The sequence below is a fragment of the Dendrobates tinctorius genome, unplaced genomic scaffold (assembly GCF_039654945.1).
Source record: "Dendrobates tinctorius isolate UK_male_01 unplaced genomic scaffold, ASM3965494v1 ptg000035l, whole genome shotgun sequence".
Classification (NCBI taxonomy): domain Eukaryota; kingdom Metazoa; phylum Chordata; class Amphibia; order Anura; family Dendrobatidae; genus Dendrobates; species Dendrobates tinctorius.
Window position 1 is genome coordinate 17,251,240 of NW_027361703.1, and position 22,280 is coordinate 17,273,519.

The 22,280-nt window shown below is 45.9% G+C and overlaps 1 protein-coding gene across 1 annotated transcript in view; it reads left to right on the top strand.

Moving 5' to 3' along the window:
- Window positions 1–22,280, top strand: part of LOC141087819 (uncharacterized) — a 198,747-nt gene that overhangs the window by 150,456 nt on the left and 26,011 nt on the right. Inside the window, exon 12 of the mRNA XM_073573661.1 lies at window positions 1,442–1,488. Within this exon, the coding sequence (XP_073429762.1) occupies window positions 1,442–1,488 (47 nt within the window). The remainder of the gene's footprint in view (window positions 1–1,441; window positions 1,489–22,280) is intronic.

The window sequence follows — 22,280 nt, forward strand, 5'->3', positions numbered from 1 at the left end:
TCATATAGACCCCTCAAAGTGGCTTCAAATGCGATGTGGTCCGTAAAAATAAAATGGTGTTGCCAAAATGAGAAATCGCTGGTCAACTTTTAACCTTTATAACTTCCTAACAAAAAAAAATTTTGGTTCCAAAATTGTGCTGATGTAAAGTAAACATGTGGGAAATGTTATTTATTAAGTTTTTTGTGTGCCGTATCTCTGTGATTTAAGGGCATAAAAATTCAAAGGTGGAAAATTGCAAAATTTTAAAAATTTTCGCCAGATTTCCATTTTTTCCGCAAATAAGCGCAAGTTATTTGAATGAAATTTTACCACGAACATGAAGTACAATATGTCACGAGAAAACAATATCAGAATCACCGGGATCCATGGAAGCGTTCCAGAGTTATGACCTCATAAAGGGACAGTGGTCAGAATTGTAAAAATTGGCCCGGGATTTAACGTGCAAACCACCCTTGGTAGTGAAGGGGTTAAATATAGTAAAAATAAAAAACAATAAAATTCAAATCGCATCCCTTTTGCAACATTAAAACTATTAAAAACATTTACATATTTGGTATTGCTGCTTTCATAAAAGTCCGATCTAATGAAAATATAAAATAAATTAATCTGATTGGTAAACGGCAAAAAATAAAATCAAAATGCCAGAATTACATTTTTTTGGGCTGCCACAACATTGCAGTAGAATGCAATAAGAGGTGATCAAAACATTATATCTACCACAAAATGGAATAGGCAAAAACATCAGCTCAGGGCGCAAAAAATAAGTCCTCACATAGCCCCATGTCCCAAAAAATGCAAACGTTACAGGTCTCGTAAAATGGGGACACAAGCAAAAAATTTTTTTACAAATTTCTGAATTTTTTTCACCACTAAAGTAAAAATAAAAAAAACTATAAATGTATGGTATTAATTTTACTGTATTTTTTCCACTTTCCAGTGTATCACATGAGAGAATGAATGGTGTCATTCAAAAGTAAAACTTGTCTTACAAAAAACAAGACCTATTATGGTTATGTGGATGGGAAAAATAAAAAAAACTTATGGTTCTTGGAAGAAGGGGAGGAAAAAAGGAAACAAAAGAAAAAAATGGAGAATTGCCTGGTCATGAAGGGGTTAAAGAGACCATGGTTTGTTGAAGCCTGAGTATTTGGGCTAAAGAAGACTACTAAACCATCTATATTTGACTCGTGTAGAAGCACAAACTATGGATGAAGGGTAAAATAAGGCAAAATGCAAATATTTTGCCACCACAATAACCCTCTGTGGAAAGAAAGACAAAAATCATTGCGGTGTGCAGCCAATCCAGCCATTTTTCTGATGTACCTAGTTATAAAAATGTATGTGATTCATTGAGAAGAATGACCATGAAAATAAGAATAACTGTTTATATATGTGCATAAAATAACTAGTATGTATGTTGTCTTCTTCATAACTGTAGGTGTATGAAATAAACCGCAGCGGAACATTGGCGAGAATGTACAATAAGTAAGTGACATGTGCTTCTTTATTAATCTAAGACGATATCAAAACCATGTTTTCTTACAAGTAAATAAATATTCATCTTTTTGCATATTAGTAATTCTATTTGTCAAGAATAGTTCTAGAGAATGTATGAAATATTCTTTTTATTTGTAATTCCAAAGTTTAGACAGAATTTGCAACATGTTTCTTTAGTAAAACCAGAGGTTGTCATCATTAAGATGAACCTGTTACTTCCCCAAATGCTAGTATCCTGCAGCAGATATGGGGTTAATGTGAGTTGAAAGCCCGACTACTAGGAGGAAATAAACATTATGCCTCCCGTCATAGAGGTGCGGTGCACTACAGAGTCGGCTGTCAGTCAGTGTCAGGGTGAGGTTAAAGCCACTGCTCACTGTACTGACTGGTGACTGAAGCCACGCCTCTATGACGGAAAACCAGAGGCAGCCGGGAGGAAAAGAGTCATTTCCTGCTGGTAGCCATGTTTTCACAGCAGCAGCCGCCGCACGGCTTTAGAACACTGGTAACTTTCCGATTAACACCATATTTGCAGGTTAGTAGAATTTGGGGACATGACAGGTTTTCTTTAAACACAGGTACTTCCTTATCTGTAACAGGAGAGTATCATGTACAACTTGTTCAAAACTTAGTCGTTTGTCACCGTTAGCTTAGATTTTGGTGCCCAATAATTTACATCAAATGTCTGTGGTGTTCAAATCCAACTGCTGAATTATTCTCCTTTGCTGTGCCAGTAATTTGTGCCCTTTTTCTGCCAGACCACACCAATTGGATGGGCAAGACGAGAAAAAGTGTCTTTCTTAGGCTGGGTTCACATAGCGTTTAACGCTTCCGTTACATAGCGGCATTAACGCTATGTAACGGAGGCGTTAACGCACCCATACACAGCTATAGACGAGCGCATTGCTAACGCATGCCATAATCGGAATGCGCTGGCGATGTACCATCATTCTGTGACCGACCCTCAGATGTGTGGTGCAGCGTCCGAGGCTCCGTCACTGCTAGGGAGGACATAACGCGATCGCATTATGCTACAGCCTTAACACAGTCCGTCAGCGCTATGCATTGAACGGACTACTGTTAACGCTATGTGAACCTGGCCTAAAACATACATGTCATGCACCACAATTATTATATAACATTTTTTGGTGCACATTTAGGCCACATTCTGACACATCCCCTAATGGTAAATGTAACATCTGTTAGTTATGTCCCCCAAACACATTAGACTGATGTCAGCCAAAACTGCCAATCTTGACGAGCTTGTCTGACAGTCTAATGTGTATGGGAGTCCTGGAAAATTGCTTGGCAGGAGAGTTAAAGATCCAGCATGTGCAATATTGAGCTGCTGATCCCTTTGTTGTCTCCGGGGCTCTGTTATAAAGAATGCTGGAGTATTTGTCAGACCGAACACTCTTGTGTACGACAGAGATGGCCAAGGTGACTGCGTTGGCCGACAGCCTTATAAGGCTATGGTAACATGTCCAATGATGCTCTATTAGATCCGATCCAGGGGAATGTGTTCACAAAAACATTTTGTACACACTTTTTTGTGTGCCTGAAAAAACTGATAACAGATCCGTTTTCTATACACTTTAATGTTTAAAAAAAATTTCCAATTGTCATGGATTTACTTGCCTATCCCACTCTCAGTTCTGGTTCTGAACTTGCAGCTCTCTGGCACCCCCCTTACCCACAGGTCAGTCATGGAACTACACCTAGGATAAGTAGTCACCAGAAAGGCTGCCTTGCCATGTACTGGCTATTGGGCACTCTGCAGTGAGGGCGGTATGTATATCCCCAGTCTCAGGTCGGAAATACACACATAAACCTCTATTCCATCACTGCCAGAGCCTCCCAAATCCCCCAGAACCCTTTGCTGCCACCAGCTCCTCGTTTGACATTAAAAACAATATCGGGTCAGGAGCCCACCCACAAGGTAGCGCAATTTAGCACAAAGGACGTGGCGGTCTGTTTATAGAGCAATGAAAATGAAACTAGTAAATTTTATAGATTTACTCCAAAAAATGTAGGCAGTGTTTACAAAAATACAAAAGATGTTACAAAAAGAGACAAAATATGGTATATACAGACAGTTAGAAATAAAAGGGATTAAAATAATAACTTATACAACTTGGTCACTGGTATGTCGTGTGGATGAGGGGGGAGGAGAAACTTTCCAGAACAAAGAGGTACAAATGCACAGCTTCCTGCAGCTGATTCTCCAGGCAAAAGACAACTTCCTAATCGAGCATCCTATTTTTATGCTCTTCTCTGGCTGACCTCACTGTGGGAGCTGAGTGAGGGAATGCACAGCCCATTTGGAAGAGTTATTAAAACTTCCACTTGCCATAACTATCGCTGAGAAGAAAGGAGAGTGATGACGGGGGATTATCTTTTCGCTTACAACATTTTATTTGATTTAACACCAGACATGACATGTCTGGGTGGTGCGGGCAGGCACCGTTTCATGGTTTCTGGCGTCCGCAAAAGCTACAAAACGCCACTGTGAATAGCCTCAACCACGCAGTTTCCGAAAATATATATGTCCTGCCCCTATGATTATTCTGTTATTAATTTCGAGTTTGAATGAACAAAGACACATGTGCTTCAACAAATCCAGATTTCAGGAGCTCTCAATACACAAAGCTGGTATACCTGCAGGGAGGGGTGAGTGAACATTCCATCAGGGAGAAAGAGAGGGCTGGTGCAGCTGCGAGGGGGGATGTTTGTGAGCTGTGCCTGTGCATAAGGCTTAGTGTGTACACTGCACAAACCTAATGGGGGTCGGTGGAGGAGCACAAGCACTGGAAGTGTACATAGAAATTTAGGGATTATTCATATTTTCCTGACACCAATTAACATCAGTTTTTTTTTAGACAGACAGAGTTGTGAGTACAGAAACTTTTTGTCAGCGCTGTATCCCATCTGCCAGAGCATTACTGGACATGTGAACTTAAGCTAATGTGTATGAGGGAGTTTAAACAGGTTGTCCGGTCTTCTGATAAAAGCCTGCAGTCACTCCATGCAGTTAATTGTCTGGGGATCCTGGGCAATTTCATTTAAATCATATAGAGAAAACCTATGAAGAAAGAAGGTTCTCCAAATAGCAGCATGTGATATAAATATCCAATTTTATTGACACATAAAACATAAAAAAAATTAAAATTGCGAAGATGTTAACATACCATACGGGTAAAAAAAATACAATGAACAAGCATAGTTTCTATATGAATTGTGTCTGAGGTTGCACACGGTAAGAGGAAATGACTGTAAACTTACAGGTCAAATGTTTATCAAAAGATAATAAATACATGGAGATGCAATAACATCCTTGATAATTCTTTATCAATAAAGGGCAAAGTGCAAACAGACAGCTCAACGGCTGTATACACAGAAAAATGATATTGGAAGGTGCTGGGATTTATCTCTGGTAACTCCTATGGAGATCTATGATTAATCCACATAATAAGTGATTCTATAAACAAAGCGTAAATATTCCACAGGAGGAACCAGAGATAGCATCACAAAACAATATATGGTGTCAGACAGATGGTTTTAAATGATATCCTAAAGAAAATATACTGCTAAATCCTAGCCATATGGTCAGTGTTGTCTGACAAGTATTCAGACATGTTCAGACATAATTACCCAGATTCCAAAAAGCTCCAGTATATCCCCTTAACACACGTTTCGGCAGTTCTTCCTCAGAAGACATGTATATACAGTAGTGTTGAAAATATTAGCAGTGTGTTCAAAAACATGAGTTAATCACAAATTAAATTCTTTACACTACACTAGTTTAAAATTCCATGCTTTGGGAGCATTGCACACTGTTTTCTGATCCAAAACATGTAAAAATGTATATAATGTTTAACTACTTCACTGAAAATAATAAAAAAATGAACATTGGGTTGTTCGAAAAAATAGCAGCGTCAGCATTTGTCTTTGCAAACTCACAATATGTACTTTTTGTGTGGATTTAGCATTCCTGTAAATAACTTGTAGGGTTCGAGCAGGCTCACAGGATGCAGTGACGAGACACGAGACTGAATGTGGGGTGAAATAAACTTTTATAAGTTTTAAAGCCGCAAGGGCTAAAACTGCTTAAATCAGACAAAAGGGGAAACACTTATTTGTCCTCGCAGGGACTCGTAAAACAACATTAAAAAAACAAAAAGGGTCCTTATTTTCTCTATAATACACTCAGCCTTCCGGGCGTCGCTCGAGTTCACGACCACTCAGGGGTTGCAGATGTGGCTGCCTTGTAATCCACGACTTCCCGGAAGGACTTGTGCTTGTCCAGCCCCGAAGAGACCAGAACGATGGGGCGCAGCAGGCCCTTAAGAAACTGGACGGTGGGGCGCAACGGGCCCTGTAGTAACCGGAACGATGGGGCACAACAGGCCCTGAAGAAACCGGAACGATGGGGCGCAACAGGCCCTGAAGAAACTGGACGGTGGGGAGCAACGGGCCCTGAAGAAATGGGGTTGGTGGGGCACAACGGGCCCTGAAGAAGCTGGCACGGTGGGGCACAACAGGCCCTGAAGAAATGGGGTCGGTGGGGCACAACGGGCCCTGAAGAAGCTGGCACGGTGGGGCACAACAGGCCCTGAAGAAACTGTTCAGGGGGTCAATCTCCCAGGCGTCCGTTTAGAGGCGCTCGTTCCCCAGCCAGGTCATGATGCAGTTTCAAAAAAGACATAAACGTTAACAAATTCTGCTCAGTGTCCCCTCAGTAACCGGGACGGGGCTTTGCGGCCGCCTATAGCGAGGTGACGTCCACTGAGGTCGGTGATGACGGGGCCGCAGCTGTGGGAGAAGACAGGGGGCAGTGTCCTGGCCACTGTACCGGATTGCTGTGTCGTCGCAGCGGTCGCCTGAGATCCCGGTCCTATCACACCACGGAGGGAATCAGCGGCCGTCACTTTATCTGAATCTTTGCGGGGGGAAACTCCCGGGGAGAGTCTCTTACGCGTCAACCTTCGGTCAGTCTCAAATTTCCCTTTTTCAGTCTCCTGCCTGTCTCTCTTTTCCACACCGTCAGTTGCCACAGTCCTCTCTCTGCCGCACGGCTCTCTCCTTCCTGTCAGGCTCTCCTTCAACTGCCACCTCAGCGTGTCCCCTGCTCCTTTTACCCTCGCCCCGCCCCCTGTTGCCCTGACAACTTCAGTCGCATGTCTCCCTTTGTAATCCCCCTGATGTGGTTTCTTCAACAACCCTGATGGCGGTCCCCCTGGTTCCAGCCCAATCACTGTATGGGGGTCCTCCTCCCCACATTCCCCCACCCTGTAAGCTCGCCAGTCCTCGGGCGAGGGTGTTAGTCTATTGAGATTGGTCTGTAAAGGTGTCAATATTTGTTGCCATACGAACTGGTCTTGTTCACACCGTTCGGGGGGTTTGCCGGCTGTTGACCGCTCGGAGCGTCTAAGTTCGACTGGGGTGGAATCTTCTGGGGTGGTGGACGTCGGTGAGCTGCAAGATGCCGGTGGGTTAATTGTGTCAACTGGCTCATTATTGGGTGGAGGGCCCTTGGGAACTGGAGAAAAATCCTCGTCGTCTGAGTCCCAGCATATGGACTCCGGTTCGGATGTCTTCGGGACGGGTTCCAGTTGCTTCGGGTCGGAAGAAATACACAGGCGTAACATATTACGATGCACAATGCGAGTGGGCAGTGTTTCATCCTGCTCGGGCCGTATTTCGTACACAGGTCCTTCTGAATGGATACGGCGTAGTACCCGATAAGGACTCTCTTCCCAACGTGACTCCAGTTTATTCTGGGGGCGTTGATCTAGTACAAGCACACGGTCCCCGCTTTGGAGATGGGGAGGGGAGGTTGTATTCTTCCCGGGGTGTTCCCAGTCTTGAAGTTTGGTATGTACAATTCGGTGTAGAGTTTGCAACCTGTGGCGATGATTTCGGACCCAAGACGACACTCCGGTCCAGGGCCGAGGCTCTTCGGGGTCCAACTCTACCTCCGTGATCCCTTTACCCTCTCGTCCGAACAGCAGGAAATAAGGAGTATAGCCCGTTACTCGATGTACCCGATTATTATAAACCCACACTAATTCAGAAACATATTCAGGCCAACGAGCTTTCTTGTCACTCTCCAGAGTGCGTAGCATTTGAATCAATGTCCGATTAAATCGCTCACAAGCCCCATTCCCTTGCGGGTGATATGGTGTGGTCCGGGATTTATCAATCCCATAAAGATGATGTAGTTCCTCCATAACTTTCCCCAAAAAACATGCTCCCTGGTCGGAATGTATGCGTTGAGGACAGCCGTACACTTGTATAAAATTTCTGCAAATTGCGGAGGCGGCTGACTCCGCGGTCTGGTCTCGAGTAGGGGTGACCACAGCGAATTTAGTGAAATGATCCACCATGACAAGGCAGTGTTCGTATCCCTGGAATGCGGGACCAATGTGCAGATAATCCACCGTCAGGAGCTCCAAGGGTTCTGAAGTCACAATCGTCTGTGTTGCGGCCCTCTGAGCAGGCGGTTTGGCCAATTCACATAAGCGGCAAGTACGGCAAACTTCGTCCACAACAGCCGACAAGCGTGGGTGATAAACTTTCTGTTGTAACCATTGCAAAGTCTTTTTGACTCCAAAGTGGGCCCCTTTTTCGTGAGCCTCTCGAGCCAGTTCGTGTAGTTGAGCTCCGGGCGTAACCACCTGCCAAACAGTCGTTGAGGTTGTTTGCGAAGTGATCTTACGGTACAGTAATCCCCTTCGGATAATCAGTCTCTCCCATTGTCGCAGCATCAGCGACAGGTCTTGGGTCAAAGCTTGTCATTGAGTATCAGTGGGTAATTGACCAGCGGCGACCCATGTCCGGAGAAGTCCAACTTCTTCATCTTCTTGTTGCTGTTGTATCCACTTATTACGAGATTGTTCCAGGATGCCCCTGTGGGCCTCTGGGGAAGATACTTTTGCATCAACATTGGTGAGCACGGCAGCGGTAAGAGCGAACGGTATTTCCTCTCCTTCTAATTCTTCGTCTCGATTCTGTCCGGGAGTTGTATGTCGAATCCTAGAGAGAGCATCTGCATGAACATTCTCGGCCCCTCTTTTGTAAATAATCTTGTAATTGTACTTCGCCATTCGGGCCACCCATCGCTGCTCCAAAGCCCCCAACTTGGCGTTTTCCAAATGAGCCAGTGGGTTATTGTCAGTTCGCACTACCACCTCGGAGCCCGCTAGGTACTCTGCGAATCTCTCCGTCATGGCCCACACCACTGCGAGGAGCTCGAGCTTAAAAGAGCTGTAATTGTCAGGGTTACGCTCGGAGTCATGGAGTGAACGGCTTCCATATGCGATCACCCTTTCCCGGCCATCCTGAACCTGTGACAACACAGCTCCTAGCCCGTGAAGACTCCCGTCAGTGTGCAGGATGAACGGTTGAGAAAAATCCGCATAAGCCAACACTGGGGCATCCGAGAGTGCAGCCTTGAGATCTCGGAAGGCCTCTTCCTGAGGGTGTTGCCACTGGATTTTTCGCCCATTGGCCCCAGCGGGAGCCCCCTTCAGCAGGTCATGCAGGGCTCGAGCTCGACATGCAAAATTCTTTACGAAATGACGGTAATATCCAGCTAACCCCAGAAAAGCCCGCACGTCTTTCACCGTCTCGGGGGTAGGCCATTCCTGGATAGCAGCAATCTTCTCCCGGGCTGGCCTCACACCTTCTGCCGAAATGACATGACCCAGATACTCAATCTGACAGCGAAATAGGTGACATTTCTGAGGCTTCACCTTCAACCCGTACTTTTGCAGCCGGCTGAGTACCTGTCCCAACCGCTTCAGGTGGTCCTCGAAGGAGGCGGCATAGACGATGATGTCGTCCAGGTAGATCAACGTGGCCTCAAAATTGAGATCCCCTAGACATCGCTCCATCAATCGCTGAAATGTCCCGGGGGCGTTGGCCAGCCCGAATGGCATTCGATTGAACTCAAACAGTCCCATGGGCACTATGAACGCCGTCTTAGCTCTGTCCTCTTCTGACATAGGCACCTGCCAGTACCCACTGGCCAAGTCCAGGGTCGAAAAATATGTTGCTTTACCCAATGCAGACAGAGATTCTTCTATGCGGGGCAGTGGGTATGAGTCTTTAATAGTGCAAGCATTCAATTTACGATAATCCACACAGAATCGTAGTGTACCATCTTTCTTCCGGACCAACACGATGGGGGCCGCCCAAGGGCTTTGACTTTCCCGTATCACCCCTTTTTGTAGCATCTGAGCCAGCAAAGTTTTCACCTCCTGATAGAGTTGTGGCGGGATCTGTCGATATCGTTCTCGGATAGGGGCCGCTCCTGCTGTGGGGATCTCATGAGTGATGGCGGTGGTACACCCAAAGTCGTCCACATGACTAGCAAATACTTCATGGTACCGTCCCAGCAATGCTTTTACTTGTGAAAGTTGGGCCGTAGTTAGTCCAGAAAGCTCGGCCCGCATCTGCTCCAAAATATTTCGGCCCTTCTCTTGTGTCGAGACTTCGTGGGCCTGTAGGGTTCGTATTGTTACCTCCCCAGGATCCTCGGGGTGTACTCATAATTGAACCGCAGCAGCGGGCAGCACTTCTTCTAGAGGCTTTACTAGTTTGGTCAGTACAGTCCGTGCTTTCAGAATGATATCTCGGTCTTCAAGGTTAACGCAGCGGACCAGGGCGGTTCCTTTTCGCACCGTAGCGAGGGAACGGGCCACCAGTATGCCAGGAGGTAAGTGCTCTGAGTGACACGGCTCCACCTGCACCTCTACGCCTTCCAAAGGTATCGGGGCCCGAATTGGCAGGGCCACCACTGTCTGTCCAGGAGGCAGCACAAGCAGGGGTGTCGCTGTCGCGATGACCTTGCCCAGAGCCTCACCCTCCTGGCAGTCCCGATGCACCCGCGCACCTCGCACCAGCTGCTGGAATACCTGTCCCTGAGCTGTGCGAGAACCCCACTGCTTCAGTGTCCTTTGTGTGGGATCATTAAGCAACAGGTTACCAAACTCTTTTAAAATATTCATGCCTAGGGTGACGGGGTGTCGTTGATCAGCTTCTCCTTGAGTCAGCACCACCCCTCTGCGGCCGAGGGGTTTACCGCACAACGTCACCTGCACCCACACTACCCCGGCAACCGGAACCGGCAGTTGGTTGGCGGCTACTAGTCTAATCATGGGCCCCCACTGAGGCCTTGCTGCCTCCGGAAAGTTTTGTTGAAAGTACGCTGCGGGCATAGTGGTTACTTGTGACCCCGTGTCCACCAGACACCGGACGGCCCGGCCCTCTACTTCTGCCCAAACTTCAGGACACTTTGCTACCAAATCTTCGGGACTTCCACCACCCCTAGTTGTGGTTTTCGGCTCCGAGCGGCGTCCCCCCAGCCCGGAGCCCTTTAGTTTAATGGCCGCCGGGGTGGGTATCTCCCACGCCGTGGACACTCTCGGGCGAAGTGGCCTGGTTCTCCACACTCATAACACCGGGCCGGTAGAGATTGACCACCTCTCGGAGAGCGTGACCCCCAGGGACCGGGATTAGCACTGGGTCGTCCAGTCTCCGGTTCGGTTCTTCTCTTTACTTCAGCCAACTCGCTCTTTATATTTTTCAATTCACTCTTCATCTCCTAAACCCATTGAGGTTCCTCAACTGTGTTCGAGGAGGCCTCCACACCTCGGACCTTCCCCACGGGGACCGCCATCCCCTGCTCTTGCGCCTGAACCCGTGCCTGACTTCCCACTTCTGAAAAGTCGATTTGGGGATTCATTCTGATCCGTTCCCTTAAAGCCTGCTTTATCAGTGGATCTCGCAGTCCAGTCACCAGTAGGTCACGTAGGGTTATGTCAACAGGTCCTACCCCTACCCCATCTTTTCTTTCAATAGCCGTATGCAACTCTTGGAGTACATTCATATACTGAGTAATCGTCTCCCCATCTGCCTGCATCCGGCTAATCAGTCGGGTCCTTAACTCTCCCACATTAGTGGGATCCCCGTGGGTCTGTTCCACTATCTGCAACACCTTTTCAAAAGTGTTGCGGTGCCCCGGAGGTTTCAACATCACTGACCTCCGCACCTCCCCGTCTAGGGCCATGAGTGCCACTTCAGCTTCCAGGTCAGGGGTCATTGGGTGCATCCGAAAAAGCCCCCTCATCCACTCTGTCCAGCTCCATAGCATAGTATTTGAGCCAGAGAATCTAGGCAGGTTGTTCAACATGGCCCCCAATGAAATGCTGGTACGGGGACCCTCATTATTTACAGAGCTTACAGCTCCCCCATGTTCGGGGCCACCACTGTCCGCGCTCGGAGACTGCATCCTGCCGACTACGCCAAATGTAGGGTTCGAGCAGGCTCACAGGATGCAGTGACGAGACACGAGACTGAATGTGGGGTGAAATAAACTTTTATAAGTTTTAAAGCCGCAAGGGCTAAAACTGCTTAAATCAGACAAAAGGGGAAACACTTATTTGTCCTCGCAGGGACTCGTAAAACAACATTAAAAAAACAAAAAGGGTCCTTATTTTCTCTATAATACACTTAGCCTTCCGGGCGTCGCTCGAGTTCACGACCACTCAGGGGTTGCAGATGTGGCTGCCTTGTAATCCACGACTTCCCGGAAGGACTTGTGCTTGTCCAGCCCCGAAGAGACCAGAACGATGGGGCGCAGCAGGCCCTTAAGAAACTGGACGGTGGGGCGCAACGGGTCCTGTAGTAACCGGAACGATGGGGCACAACAGGCCCTGAAGAAACCGGAACGATGGGGCGCAACAGGCCCTGAAGAAACTGGACGGTGGGGCGCAACGGGCCCTGAAGAAGCTGGCACGGTGGGGCACAACAGGCCCTGAAGAAATGGGGTCGGTGGGGCACAACGGGCCCTGAAGAAGCTGGCACGGTGGGGCACAACAGGCCCTGAAGAAACTGTTCAGGGGGTCAATCTCCCAGGCGTCCGTTTAGAGGCGCTCGTTCCCCAGCCAGGTCATGACGCAGTTTCAAAAAAGACATAAACGTTAACAAATTCTGCTCAGTGTCCCCTCAGTAACCGGGACGGGGCTTTGTGGCCGCCTATAGCGAGGTGACGTCCACTGAGGTCGGTGATGACGGGGCCGCAGCTGTGGGAGAAGACAGGGGGGCAGTGTCCTGGCCACTGTACCGGATTGCTGTGTCGTCGCAGCGGTCGCCTGAGATCCCGGTCCTATCACACCACGGAGGGAATCAGCGGCCGTCACTTTATCTGAATCTTTGCGGGGGGAAACTTCCGGGGAGAGTCTCTTACGCGTCAACCTTCGGTCAGTCTCAAATTTCCCTTTTTCAGTCTCCTGCCTGTCTCTCTTTTCCACACCGTCAGTTGCCACAGTCCTCTCTCTGCCGCACGGCTCTCTCCTTCCTGTCAGGCTCTCCTTCAACTGCCACCTCAGCGCGTCCCCTGCTCCTTTTACCCTCGCCCCGCCCCCTGTTGCCCTGACAACTTCAGTCGCATGTCTCCCTTTGTAATCCCCCTGATGTGGTTTCTTCAACAACCCTGATGGCGGTCCCCCTGGTTCCAGCCCAATCACTGTATGGGGGTCCTCCTCCCCACATTATAGCAGCGTCTGCATTTGTCTTTGCAAACTCACAATATGTACTTTTTGTGTGGATTTAGCATTCCTGTAAATAACTAACCTAATATTTGGTTGTATACCCATAGTTTTTTAGAACTGCTTCACTTCTATGTTGCATAGAGTCATCTGTCAAGTGTTATTCCAGCCCAGGATGCTTGGACTATATCTCACAATCTTTTGGCATTTGTTGACTTTGCCTGACAGCATTTTTAATGTCACCCCACAAGTGTTCTATCGGATTAAGGTACAGGGATTGGGCTGGCCACTCCATAACCTCAATTTTGTTGGGCTGGACCCCAGATTTTGCTCGATTACTGGTGTGTTTAGGGTCGTTGTCTTGTTGAAACACCCATTTTAAGGGCATATCCTCTTCAGCGTAAAGGCCCCGTTACACATAACGATGTCCCAGCGATCCCACCAACGATCCGACATGATGGGATCGCTGGGACATCGTTAGGCTGATCGCTGGTGAGCTGTCACAAGACAGCCCCTCCAGCGATCAGGACCAACGACGTTGGACACTGGTTTCTAATGTAAACATTGGGTATCCAGGAGTCGCGGCTCCTGGATACCCGATGTTTACATTAGAAACCAGCGTCCAGCGTCACTGATCGCTGGTCTCTCGCTGCCACATGCAGCGATGCGTGCTGGCCAGAGGGAGACTAGCGATCGAAAAATGGCCCAGGCTGATCGAGCACGATCAACGATACCTGGCAGGGGGGCCGGTCACTGATCCCCTTCACACACAGCGATGTCACTGGCGAGATTGCTGTGTGTGAAGGGGCCTTAAGGCTAAATGACCTCTTCAAACATATTAATATATGCAAACTGGTCCATGATCCCTGGTATGCGGTAAATAGGTCTGAGACCATAATAAGAGAAAAATGCCCATATCATGATGCTTGCATCACTATGCTTCATTGTTTTTAGAGTGTACTATGGCTTGAATGCAGAGTTTGTGCGGCATCTGATGAACTGTCTGAATCCTTTGGACCCAAAAACAATAATTTTGTTTTCATCAGTCCACAAAATGTTTCTCCATTTCTCTTTAGGCCAGTTGACATGTTCTTTGGCAAATTGTATCCGCATCAGTACATGTTGTATTTTTAACAGTGTGACTTTGCGTGGACTTCTTGCTAAGAGATTAGCTTCACATAGATGTAAGGGAGGGACAGGACTGTAGCCGTGACCTGAACAATTGCTATATTTGGGTCGCCCTCGCACACCCAGGGCAGCGGGGTACTCGGTACCGGGCCGGTGTCAAGGCGGGAATGTGTCACAGCAGCGGTGACCCGGTCCGTGGCCCTGGGCGCCCAATATCAATGGCGGTGATGTTAACGGTGTTAAAGTTTATATGAATAGTTCATGACGCCACCCGTGGTGTTTGGCAAGTAAGATGGTAAGCCAACGCTGCATACAGATCCGCTGGGACTGATGGTGTTGTGCAGCAGAGATGGTATAGCTCCCCACAGGTGGAGCTGTAGTCCCAGGGCAGTGTAGGTGCAATGGATGAGGAGAGGCGCAGAATGGTATGGAGGCTGGTACCCAGGTGTAATGGTATGGGAATAACTGGAGGACACCAGAGTATGCGGTTCCAAAGCTTTACTCACTGTTTGCAGTTCACTCCACTGCCTGCCTCCGTACTGTGTTCTCCAGGTCAGGGCTCCAGCCAACCTCCAGGCAGGATAGGATTCTCCCTTCCACACTCTGCCAACATGTACCTTACTGAACGATTCCTCCAATGCGCCTTTAGGTGCGAAGCACTCCAGTACTTAGTTACCCTGGAATGCCTCTCTCTAGGTGTTCCTAGTCATTACTTGTATGACAGACAGCTGTAGCCTGCTTCGGGGACTCCACTCTGCGTCCCGGCTCTCTATTCAATTGCTGTTGTGTCCCAAGTCTATGATGGGAGCAAGGCGTTAGCGGCTCACTACTCCTCCAGTGTCTGTTGCCGGCCATAAAGATCCAATCAACCTCGGGGACCGGGCCCCGGCCTTTGCGCTCTCTGGACTGGAAGGGTTCTCTCTCTTTCTCAACCTGCTTCCCACCGTCCTTCTATTCTCCTTCATTCCGATCTGTTCTCTCTCTCTCTTATGGAAGGTTAGGTTATCAATCTTATCAGTCTCTTTCTCTGGTCTTTCTCGTGCCAGCAGCCCAGATCACTGGGACCTGCTGCAGCACGTCCCTCAGACACCCATCTTCTCTCTCCTCTAACCAACTAACCACTAGCTTTCACTCTTCCCACTCTTTTGTATCATCTCTCTCCACCCGCCTCCCAGCACATCTCGTGTTACGAAGCAGGGTTCCACGAGGGCTGCTCTGCTAACCCCCAGCCTGAAGCTGTTAGGTGGCCCCACTGAACTATCCTGTGTGTGGAATGCAGGTGTGGAGCGTGGTCAGGAGTTCCCACCTTACCTGGATGGTGGGGCACTACACCTTAGGATAAGGTGCAGTACCTCTGTGGTGACTGAAGCCTCAGGGGCGACACATATTCGTGTCCGGTCCTTCCCCTACAGAAAAATGTACTGTTCTCTTCTGCATACCTGCATCTCCAGGATCAGCTTCCTCTGGGCACTTCCCAGGCGTTAAGGGTCCCTCTTCCAGGTGACCCCCAGCAAAGGAGACACAGTCCGAGTCAACTTTAATACTTTCTTTACTGAGTATTTCGCACGTTACTTCAGCAGTTGGTACATTGTGACATTTGCTTGTTTCCTCATCTTTCCCTTCCTGGCTGTTACTTCTGTGCATTACACGCCCAGACCGAACTGTCCTAGACTGCTCCCCAGTTCCTGCCTAACCTCACCATGATGACAATTCCTTCTGCCTGTTTCGCCCCAGACTCAAAATCATCAGTCACCAGGTTCGGTTGCCTCTGGTAAAGCATCTGGCCCATCTGTACTGAACTTGTCGAAGTCTCAGCTTCCTTCACTTCATCTGTCCAGCCAACTCCTGCCCTAAAAGCATTGGCCCAGGCGACAAGTCGCCACATCCTTCCATTTCTGTACTAGCCCACTGCTGTGACACACAGTGGCCATGGGTAATGTGGGCTGCAGTGCTTAAACGTTGCATGGCTGCCAAGCTGTCTGGGCCTATAGCCCATGTGGACTCTAGGGCGCCTTGGCCACATCTGACCTAACTTCCTATGAGGTCCCCGCTTACTACCCCGCAGCCCCTCCTACAATTAACCCTCTATGAACGTCCTATCAACTATACCTATAGAGCTCACTGGTATGCCCCCATCTAGTGGCCCACAACAGAACTACACTTACCCATGACTATGTAAACTATACACTAAAGTGCTCTCCTCTAATGTCCCCAAAAGGATGCACTGACTTACCCTAACTGTACATGACAATAGGCACATTATATTATACAATAATATAATACAAAAACTCAAGAAAATATGTTACAACTTTCTACACAATGGTAACACATACATGTGGCAATACCATAAGAGACTAGCGATAATACATATTTCTATGTAGAAGTACCGCAGACGTTAATCATAAACATTATAACTTAGCAATATATTGTCACGCGTGGCTTAGTTCAACTAAGGCTGAGATTCCCGGGGCCCCTGTGATGTCCCTTTAACTAGGGGAAACCCTGTCTGACCCTCAACCCAGGGTTTTTGCTGATGGTGCAAATGCCTGAGCCTCCAACCTTTCCTTATCTCCTGCTCAGCCCTGCACTTAACCCTCCACCCTCCACCCAGTGAGGAGACACACCACCAAAGCCCCACACAAATTATGACAGACAGGGAGAACTTAAACTGCACTGCGCCGCACGCACACAGGAATATACAGTAATGTGAACAGGGCACAACTAAACACAAATATGGGAAGGAGAAAGGATAACACCGGATCATACGCCACCAGATACGAATCTCTCTCTCTTCAACACCTCCACTCCAGACCGGAACCACTTGGTATGAAACACAAGCTATAATCGGCGACGCCCATAGGCCAGCATGACTATTTAAAGACCGTGGGCGTGACTAAACATCCAACCTGGTCTCCAGCAAGATTAACCCCCGAGAGCCTGAAGATCAAGCCGGCGCCACTGAGGCTATAGTGGACGGAGGTGGAACTACTTCTGCCTGCCGGACGCTGTGGTGTGAACAGCGTCCGACATGACATATATATACAATAGCATAGGAGGGACAATCTGAGGAAGGGAAGCAAGAAAGACATCATATCTCACCCCCTTATATAGAAATCTTCTGTCACAGTACTCACAGGTAAGTTGAGACTGTCTTTGATCATCCTGTAGCTGATCATTGACTGAGCCTTTACCTTTCTGGCTATTCTTCCATCCAATTGAATGGTAGTCTTCTATTTTCTTCCACGACTCTCTGGTTTGGCTTTCCATTTTAAAGCATTGGAGATTATTTTAGCTGAACAGTCTCATTGTCTGCACTTCTTTATAAGTTTTATCCTCTCCAATCAACGTTTTAATCAAAGCACGCTTTTCTTCTGAACAATGTCTCCAATGACACATATTTCTCAGGCTTTCAAAGTGAAATACATGTACATCATGTCCTGGTTTCACCCTTAAATAAGGGCCACCTGATTCACACCTGTTTCTTCACAGAATGATTGACCTCACTAATTGAACTCCACATTGCTATTATTATGGCAAACCCCCCCTTTCAATTAATTATAGTGTTGAGCGATACCGTCCGATACTTAAAAGTATCGGATCGGAAGGTATCGGCCGATCTAAAAAAAATATCGGGTATCGCCGATTCCGATACCGGAAGTCCCATTCAAGTCTATGGGACTTCCGGTATCGGAATAAGAAAAACCCTATTTTTGCCTTGTACAGCCTCTCTGGGGTCTGTACGGGCCTTTCGGGGGGCTGTGCCGGCCTGCCGGGGGGTCTGTGCAGGCTCCGGTGGTCTGTGCCGGCCTGCCGGGGGGCTGTGCCGGCCTGCCGGGGGGTCTGTGCAGGCTCCGGTGGTCTGTGCCGGCCTGCCGGGGGGCTGTGCCGGCCTGCCGGGGGGTCTGTGCAGGCTCCGGTGGTCTGTGTCGGCCTGCCGGGGGGTCTGTGCAGGCTCCGGTGGTCTGTGCCGGCCTGCCGGGGGGCTGTGCCGGCCTGCCGGTGGTCTGTGCAGGCTCCGGTAGTCTGTGCAGGCATCGTCCGATGGGACTACAAGTCCCATCGGGCGATGCCTGCTACCATGACAGTGATTGACACATTAGCCAATGATGGGACAGTAGTAGTCCCATCATCCAGCTAATGTGTTGAATGTATAAAAAAAAAAAAAAATTTACATGCTACATACATGCTACTTACATACAACATGCATACTACATATATACTACATGTAACATACATACTACATACATGCTACATACTACATGCATGCTACATACTACATACATGCTACATACATACTACATACATAATACATATATACTACATGCATGCAACATACATACATCATATATACTACATGCATGCAACATGCATACTATATATATATACTATATATACTACATGTAACATACATACTACATATATACTACATGCATACTACATACATACTACATACATGCTACATGCATGCAACATACATACAACATATATACTACGTGCATGCAACATGCATACTATATATATACTATATATACTACATGTAACATACATACTACATATATACTACATGCATACTACATACATACTACATACATAATACATATATACTACATGCATGCAACATACATACAACATATATACTACATGCATGCAACATGCATACTACATATATACTATATATACTACATGTAACATGCATACTACATATATACTACATGCATACTACATACATACTACATACATGCTACATACATACTACATACATAATACATATATACTACATGCATGCAACATACATACAACATATATACTACATGCATGCAACATGCATACTATATATATACTATATATACTACATGTAACATACATACTACATATATACTACATGCATACTACATACATAATACATATATACTACATGCATGCAACATACATACAACATATATACTACATGCATGCAACATGCATACTACATATATACTATATATACTACATGTAACATGCATACTACATATATACTACATGCATACTACATACATACTACATACATGCTACATACATACTACATACATAATACATATATACTACATGCATGCAACATACATACAACATATATACTACATGCATGCAACATGCATACTATATATATACTATATATACTACATGTAACATACATACTACATACATGCTACATACATACTACATACATAATACATACATACTACATGCATGCAACATACATACAACATATATACTACATGCATGCAACATGCATACTACATATATACTATATATACTACATGTAACATGCATACTACATACATACTACATACATGCTACATACATACTACATACATAATACATATATACTACATGCATGCAACATACATACAACATATATACTACATGCATGCAACATGCATACTACATATATACTATATATACTACATGTAACATACATACTACATATATACTACATGCATACTACATACATGCTACATACATGCTACATACATACTACATACATAATACATATATACTACATGCATGCAACATACATACAACATATATACTACATGCATGCAACATGCATACTATATATATACTATATATACTACATGTAACATACATACTACATATATACTACATGCATACTACATACATACTACATACATAATACATATATACTACATGCATGCAACATACATACAACATATATACTACATGCATGCAACATGCATACTACATATATACTATATATACTACATGTAACATGCATACTACATATATACTACATGCATACTACATACATACTACATACATGCTACATACATACTACATACATAATACATATATACTACATGCATGCAACATACATACAACATATATACTACATGCATGCAACATGCATACTATATATATACTATATATACTACATGTAACATACATACTACATATATACTACATGCATACTACATACATACTACATACATGCTACATACATACTACATACATAATACATATATACTACATGCATGCAACATATATACTACATGCATGCAACATGCATACAACATATATACTATATATAATACATGTAACATACATACTACATATATACTACATGCATACTACATACATACTACATACATGCTACATACATACTACATACATACACTACATGCATGCAACATACATACTACATATATACCACATGCATGCAACATGCATACTACATATATACTGCATATATACTACATGCATGCAACATACATATATACTACATACAATACATACATATAGACATACAGTACATATAACATAGAGTACATACTCACCGTAACTTTTCACTTTGATCCCCGAAGCCATTGTCGCCTGAGGAATAAATATCAAAATAAAAAAACACCAATATACTTACCCCGATCCGCAGAAGTCCACGAGGGTCCCACGTCCATCTTGCGTGGAGAACAGCAGCATCAGCTGATGCTACCGTTCTCTACCAGCTCCAGGAATACAATGGCATAAAGTGAGACTAGGGACTTTTTTTTTACAGTGGTGGAGGAATACAGTGCGGAAGGATACCTACCTTCTGTCATTGTATTCCTGGAGCTGGTAGAGAACGGTAGCATCAGCTGATGCTGCTGTTCTCCATGCAAGATGGACGTGTGACCCTCGTGGACTTCTGCGGATCGGGGTAAGTATATTGGTGTTTTTTTATTTTGATATTTATTCCTCAGGCGACAATGGCTTCGGGGATCAAAGTGACAAGTGACGGTGAGTATTTACTCTATGTTATATGTACTGTATGTCTATATGTATGTATTGTATGTAGTATATATGTATGTTGCATGCATGTAGTATATATGCAGTATATATGTAGTATGCATGTTGCATGCATGTGGTATATATGTAGTATGTATGTAGCATGTACAGTGGGGCAAAAAAGTATTTAGTCAGTCAGCAATAGTGCAAGTTCCACCACTTAAAAAGATGAGAGGCGTCTGTAATTTACATCATAGGTAGACCTCAACTATGGGAGACAAACTGAGAAAAAAAATCCAGAAAATCACATTGTCTGTTTTTTTTTCATTTTATTTGCATATTATGGTGGAAAATAAGTATTTGGTCAAAAACAAAATTTCATCTCAATACTTTGTGATATATCCTTTGTTGGCAATGACAGAGGTCAAACGTTTTCTGTAAGTCTTCACAAGGTTGCCACACACTGTTGTTGGTATGTTGGCCCATTCCTCCATGCAGATCTCCTCTAGAGCAGTGATGTTTTTGGCTTTTCGCTTGGCAACACGGACTTTCAACTCCCTCCAAAGGTTTTCTATAGGGTTGAGATCTGGAGACTGGCTAGGCCACTCCAGGACCTTGAAATGCTTCTTACGAAGCCACTCCTTCGTTGCCCTGGCGGTGTGCTTTGGATCATTGTCATGTTGAAAGACCCAGCCACGTTTCATATTCAATGCCCTTGCTGATGGAAGGAGGTTTGCACTCAAAATCTCACGATACATGGCCCCATTCATTCTTTCATGTACCCGGATCAGTCATCCTGGCCCCTTTGCAGAGAAACAGCCGCAAAGCATGATGTTTCCACCACCATGCTTTACAGTAGGTATGGTGTTTGATGGATGCAACTCAGTATTCTTTTTCCTCCAAACACAACAAGTTGTGTTTCTACCAAACAGTTCCAGTTTGGTTTCATCAGACCATAGGACATTCTCCCAAAACTCCTCTGGATCATCCAAATGCTCTCTAGCAAACTTCAGACGGGCCCGGACATGTACAGGCTTAAGCAGTGGGACACGTCTGGCACTGCAGGATCTGAGTCCATGGTGGCGTAGTGTGTTACTTATGGTAGGCCTTGTTACATTGGTCCCAGCTCTCTGCAGTTCATTCACTAGGTCCCCCCGCGTGGTTCTGGGATTTTTTCTCACCGTTCTTGTGATCATTCTGACCCCACAGGGTGGGATTTTGCGTGGAGCACCAGATCGAGGGAGATTATCAGTGGTCTTGTATGTCTTCCATTTTCTAATTATTGCTCCCACAGTTGATTTCTTCACTCCAAGCTGGTTGGCTATTGCAGATTCAGTCTTC